Source organism: Cryphonectria parasitica, assembly GCF_011745365.1.
Source record: "Cryphonectria parasitica EP155 unplaced genomic scaffold M406scaffold_11, whole genome shotgun sequence".
NCBI lineage: Eukaryota > Fungi > Ascomycota > Sordariomycetes > Diaporthales > Cryphonectriaceae > Cryphonectria > Cryphonectria parasitica.
In genome coordinates, this window is record NW_024468919.1 from 839935 (window position 1) to 845955 (window position 6021).

General features: G+C 61.0%; 1 protein-coding gene across 1 annotated transcript; it reads right to left on the reverse strand.

Moving 5' to 3' along the window:
* Positions 1 to 473: 473 nt before the first annotated feature.
* Positions 474 to 6021, reverse strand: M406DRAFT_75441 (putative nuclear migration protein; the record flags this gene model as incomplete). The annotated part of the gene is made up of 2 exons (XM_040925840.1): positions 474 to 5468; positions 5569 to 6021. The coding sequence occupies 2 exons, from the start codon at positions 6019 to 6021 to the stop codon at positions 474 to 476; spliced, it is 5448 nt and encodes a 1815-aa protein (XP_040771064.1).

A 6021-nucleotide genomic window follows, 5' to 3' on the forward strand; every position in this document is an offset into this window, starting at 1 on the left:
GCCGTAGAAGACGATCGTCCACTTCGTGAGAGATAGAGAAGAAAATAGGCTTGTGGCCGGCCCGAGGTGTCTTTTTTTTCTTTTCTTTCTTTGGCATGATCAGGTAGTGACAGTGAATGAATGACAGGCGTAGCAGTTTCTGTAGGAAATTTCCGAAATATTTGCTATTTCGCCGCATGTGATTGATTGTTGATATAAAAAAAAAAAAAAAGGAAATTACTCGGTGCGTGAGTGGCTGAAAGTGTGTTCGTGCTGAACCATAATGACAAATCAATAGAGAAAAATGTTTCGAGGTCAGATCGCGGATCTGACGGTAGCCGGTGTGCTGGCGCGACTTGGATGTGCGTGAAGATGTGTATGACTAGGGCTGTGGCTGCCCTGGGCTCGGTTCTTCGCCGTCAGAGTGGCTACGTCGTGTTTACCTGAGCCAGGCTGTTAGCAATACTGGTCGAGAAACTTCTTGGCAATCTCCCTCAGAAGGAGGAAGTGGGTGTGATTTTAGGGCTCTTACCATCGCAGCACGCCCTGACGTTCTCCAAGCGATCCGACTCCCTATCTTGCTTCTCGTACATCTCCCTGAGGTCCTCGGCGCTATCGTGCACCTCATTGTTCGAGTACAAGCTGTGCTGGTCCTTGTAACCACTGCGACCTCGCAGGCTCAAGCTGTCCTGGGTGGACCTCCAGTATCCGCTGAGCCGCCCGGCAAGGCTCGGTCGTACGCCGCTTGTCGAGACGGCCTTCTTGTGGTTCGGCGTCAAGGTTGGCACGTCGAGGTTGACGGAGACGGCCTCCTGACGAGTCCCACGAGAGTTGTACGATGAGATAGATGGGGCTCCACGTGCCCCAGTTCCAGCTGTGTTGCGGCGGTCAAGGGATGGATTGAACTCCTCGACGTCCTCTCTGGTGATGCCGTTCACCATCTCTTCCGTGTCTGCATGGCCCTCGCCGTCGGTTCGGAGCAGCAGGTAGGACAGGGCGTTGAACCAGGTCTCGTGTCGTTGACCCGTGGTACAGGTGAACTTGACGCTTCGACCTGGTGCGATAATAACGAGACTCTTCCGGTGCAGTCCAGGAGGCATGGGGTTGTCGTCCGTGACGACACGGACGGCCTCGATAGGCACGCTCTTGGCACGAAGCTCAGCGCGACCGGCATTGGTTGGATCGCGATCACTCCAGTACAGAGTGCGTGTGTAAGGATGGACCCAGAAGTAACGCCGGTGCCTGTTCTCTGACATCTCGCCACGGCCTGTCTTGCGAGTGTACTTCCACAGGTATTCACCAATCATGGTCTGCGTGATGGCCTGGATCATGCGCGGGTCGGTATTAGGACCGAAGCCAGATCCTTGCATGCCCATCATGCCACCGGCCATGTTGAACCTGTGGTCGACCTCTGAAGCGAAGGACGACACAGAGGACTTGCGGCTCTTGGCAGTCAGCCGGGTAGGAGAGTGGACATCTGCGGTTCCTGGCCTCTCAGGGCGAGCCGCTGAGTCGCCGTGCCTAGAGCTGGTCGACATGGGGGTCCTGGGTCTGTTCATGGCATTCTTATACGCAGAAGCAGGGAAAAGTGGCGGACCCATACTGCCGATCGTTCCGTGGCCACTGTTTGCAGTGCCGGTCCTTGCAGCCTCGATGACCTCCCTGTGGTTCGGCGGCAGTGGGGGCAGACTCTTGGTCGGAGAACGAGCGCTTGCGGCGCTGCCAGGTCGGCGCAAAGCAGCCTCTGCAGCCGTCTCGGCGCTCATGTCGATCATCCTGCCCTTGAAGCGATGGGCACCGCCAACCATGCTCTCGTGCGACCGGCCTACACGGACGGTGCCTGGACTGCTCATGCCATCGGCGCTGGCCAACGAATCTGACCTGTAGAGCACAGGAGATTGTGGCTGGCTGTTCTTGACCTGGAACATCTCGTCGATCGCTTCAGCTGTGAGAGACGTCTGCGCGCCTGAGTCAGAAGTCTGGACAGGCATCTTGCGGGCAGGCTTGGCACTGGCATTGGCTGAGATCTCCTTGAACGGCTGGAGGGACTCGGGCGTCTCTGACGAAGGAGAGGCATTGAGAGATTGTCTTGTCTCGTCCTCAGCAATGACGACGGCATCGGCGTCCTTGGCCTTCCGGGGTGAGGTCGATGAATAGACGCCCCATTTCGTCGGGGTGACTGGTCGTTCTTCCTCGTCCCGTGGGATGATGAATGCATTTCTCTTTGGACTTGCGGGCGAGGTAGCATCCGTGGCAAGAGACTCGACGGCAGACAGGCCGAGTGCAGAGAGCAATGGCTTGCTGAAGACAGGTGATTCTGGCTCCTCGGGATGTGTCTCCAGAGACTGAATGGTGGAGAAATTGAGAGGGGACGGTATTTGCCTCTCCAAGACAGGTGTCACAGGGCTGACAGGCTCGACCTGTTCCGACAGGACCTGGGAGACAGACAGGGGCGGTGGGAGCGGCGCAGCTTCTGGCTTGGGCTCGACATCCTCCACCACGATGGGGGACACCGTCAGGGTCGGAGAAAGGGGCTGCGGCACCTCCCGCGGCTCAATGCCCTCGCTAATGAGACCGGAGTACGACAGCTGTGCAGGCGGAGGCGGAGGTGCTTCCACATACTCCACGACATGTACAACGCGTGGTTCAGGCTCGGGTTGAGCGACTGGCTCCACGTCTGTGGAAGAAACTGCAGACAAGGACAGCTCTGCAGGTGGCGGTTGAGGGGCTTCCACATACTCCACGACACGGACGACCTGAGGCTCAGGCGCTGGCTCGGCCACTGGCTCGACCTCTGCCGACGAGATCGTGGTAAAGGTCAGCTCCGCAGGAGGCGGCGTGGGCTGGTCTCTGTACTCGACGACAGTCACCACACGAGGCTCGGCCTCAGGCTCGGCCACAGGTTCCGTCTCGGCAGAGGAAATTGGGGAGAAGTCGAGGACCGCAGGAGGTGGCAAAGGTGCTTCCCTGTACTCGACAACAGTAACGACTCTCGGCTCGGGCTCTGGTTCGGATACAGGCTCCGTCTCAGCAGAGTATATCGGAGACAAGGCCAGATCTGCAGGAGGTGGCTTAGGCGCCTCTCTGTACTCGACAACAGTAACAACCCGAGGCTCGGGCTCAGGCTCGGCCACAGGCTCCGTCTCTGCCGAGGAGACTTGGGAGAACACCAGTGTGGGAGGAGGAGGCAAGGGCTCTGCCACCGGCTCGACGTGCTCCGCGACAAGTGACGAGACCGACAGTGTCGGGGCCGGAGGAGGTGGCACCTCGGGCTCAGCCACGGGGTCAATACCTTCAGCTACGACGCGCGACATGCTGAGGGCAGGAGGTGGCACCTCTGCCTCAGCGACTGGCTCGACATGTTCGGAGAACACGCTCGAGAGACCCAGCCGAGGAGGCAGAGCGGGCGCAGGCTCGGGTTCTGCTTGAGGCTCCACCTCTTGTGTGTGGACGTCAGATACTGTGAGCTGCTGTGGCGGGGCGAGGATTGGCGTGGGCATGCCACCGACGACAGTAGGCGACTTGAATGGCGAAAGGGGCTGGGTGAGGTTCTCTTCCGTCTCAGAGTCGGCATATTCGGCGCCTGTATCGCGGTCGGGAGAGGCCGATGGAGACCCGTCGCGCATGGAACTGAACACCACCGAGTCCATAGACATTGGGCGCTGAGGAGACAGAGCGGCTGCCGCGACGGATTGCGGATCAACAGGCTCGGTCATCATACCGCTATCCACCATGATGATCTTGGGCATCGCCGGCACAGGCGGCACGACGGATCGTGGCGAAGCAGTCATGCCTCTTGCCGTTGAAGCCGGGGTGACGGAGCGCAGGCTCCTCTGGCCAGGCGTGCCGACGGTCGAGTCTTCATCACTGCCCTCCAACTCCCCAAGCTCGGCGAAAAGGCTCTGTCGGGGCAGGCCCTGTGTGCTCGAGAAGCTGCGGTTGGTCTGGCTGATCATGCTGGCAGGGCTGCCCTGGAAGCCAGGCTCCTCACTCAGCTGCCTGGAGAAACGGCGCGACGAGGACGAGGGGCCGTGGTTGGCACGCATCCGCACCCTTCTCGGCTGCGAGTTGGGTGTCCTCGTAGGATCCGTGTAGTCCTCGTCCTCACTTGCCGACGTCGAGGCCGTGCTCTCGTACGTGTACGCCGGGCCGGGTGATGCGAAGATGGGGGCCTTCTTCAGAGCACCGCTGGCCCTGGCCGCTCCAGCCCGCCTGGACGGGCTCTCAATCTCGGTGTCGTCCGAGTCCAAGTCCTCAGCGCCCGTCTGGAAGGCCTCCTCCGTCTCGGTACCGCCACGCTCGTGGGCCGTCTCAAAGGCATCGGTGGACTCGTGCGCCTCGTTGGCAGTCTCAAATTCGTCTGACTCGGTGGAGGGGATGGGGATATCAGCCTGGCCGGTCATGCGGGCCAGCATCAGGGGAGGACCTCTGACGGAGGCATCCTCCCATTCTGGGTCCTCAAAGATCTCGGCCTTGATCGCACGGGCGGTGCCCAGCTTGTCCAGCTTGGCAGGCTTCTTAAACTCGCGAGACTTGGCCTCACGGGCACGCTTCTGGTGGGGCCGCTCGACCGGGTCGCTGCGCAGCTTCTCGATCTCGTCCCGGGACTCCTGGAGCATGCGCTTCAGCTCGAGCTTCTCGGTCTTCTCCCTATGAACGTTGGTGCGGAGGCTCTGGATTGTGCGCTGGGCGTGTTGCAGGGAGGTCTTTAGAGTCTCGGTCTCGAGCATGGCGTGTCTGGGCGTAGGCTTGATGGGCGATGGCGGCGGGGAATGCTCAGGGGTCAGGTTGCCGCTGGCATTCTCCAGGTCGTCCTCGCTGCTTCCGGACGGAGAGTTGCGCTGGCTGGTCCTTCCCCTCTCGCCCGAGATGGCCTTGGCGAGCTCCTGGTTCTGGCTGGTCAGCTCGTCGATCTTGCGCTGCAGGGCTGCGCGCTCGCCCTCGGCCATGATGGCGTTGCGCTTGGCGGTGCCGAGCTCGATGTCGTGGTGCTTGACGGCGGCAGCATGGTCCTCGGCAAGCTTGGAATGGGCGGCCCTGATCTCGTCGAGCTCGCGCTGGGTCGCGTTCTTATCGGCCTGGAGAGCGTTGAGGGCGTGGCTCAGCTTCTTCTCCCGATCTGCAGCCTCCTTTTGTCCGGCAATGAACTCCTGGATCTGTGTCTCGAGGGACCAGTTCTCGTCCTTGTAGCGGCTCTCGCTCTCGTCCAGATTCCTCATGCGCTGCTGGAAGCCCTGGACTTCGACCTCGAGGCCTGATTTTTCCGACTTGAGATCCTTGACCTCCTCGTCCCTCTCCTGCAGGAGGGCCTGCAGGTTGCGAACTTGTGTGATGAGGGAGGTGCTGATCTCGGCGGCGAACTCGATGTCGTGGATGCGGTTGGCAGGCTGGTTGCGCGCCTTGCGGTTGGGAACGCTGAACTTGCTAGGGGACCCGGTGGCCAGGCTCTCGAACTTGTGGTTGTCGAACTTTGAAGGGCTCATAGACCTCTGTGTAGATACCAACGTGTGTCAGCTGTGAGTGAAAGAAACCCCTCACCAGCCCACGACAGGGCGGGATCAATATGAGTGGGGGCGGGAGCCAGCTTACCCTCACCACATCCTTACTGGGAGTGAAGGGCGTGCCCGGGTTCGCCTCGCCGCTAGGGACGCGATGCTTGGGGAGGAAGGCCCGGGCGCTCTCCCTGGCGACCTCGTTGAAGTCCTTCTCGATGGCAGTCAGCTTCAGCTTGAGTTCCGGCGACAGCTCGTCCTCGGCCTCGAGCTGCTCCACCTCCTTCAGGCGGTCGGTGAGCTCCTTGCGCTGCTGGACAAGGGCGGTTCCCAGCTTTCCGGCCTCCTCCATGCGACGCTCAGTGTCGGCCAGGTGAGCCTCCAGTGCGCGTTTCGCCGAGGTAGGCGAGGCGCCGGGGCCGAGGGCGAAGGAGTCGCCATCGAAGCCCGAGAAGCGGAGGTTGGTGGGAGCAGTGGGACCGCCGGTGGTGACGAAAGGGTCGAGGGTGTTCTCCTGGCCGATCACCAGGGACGGCTTCTGGGAAGCCAT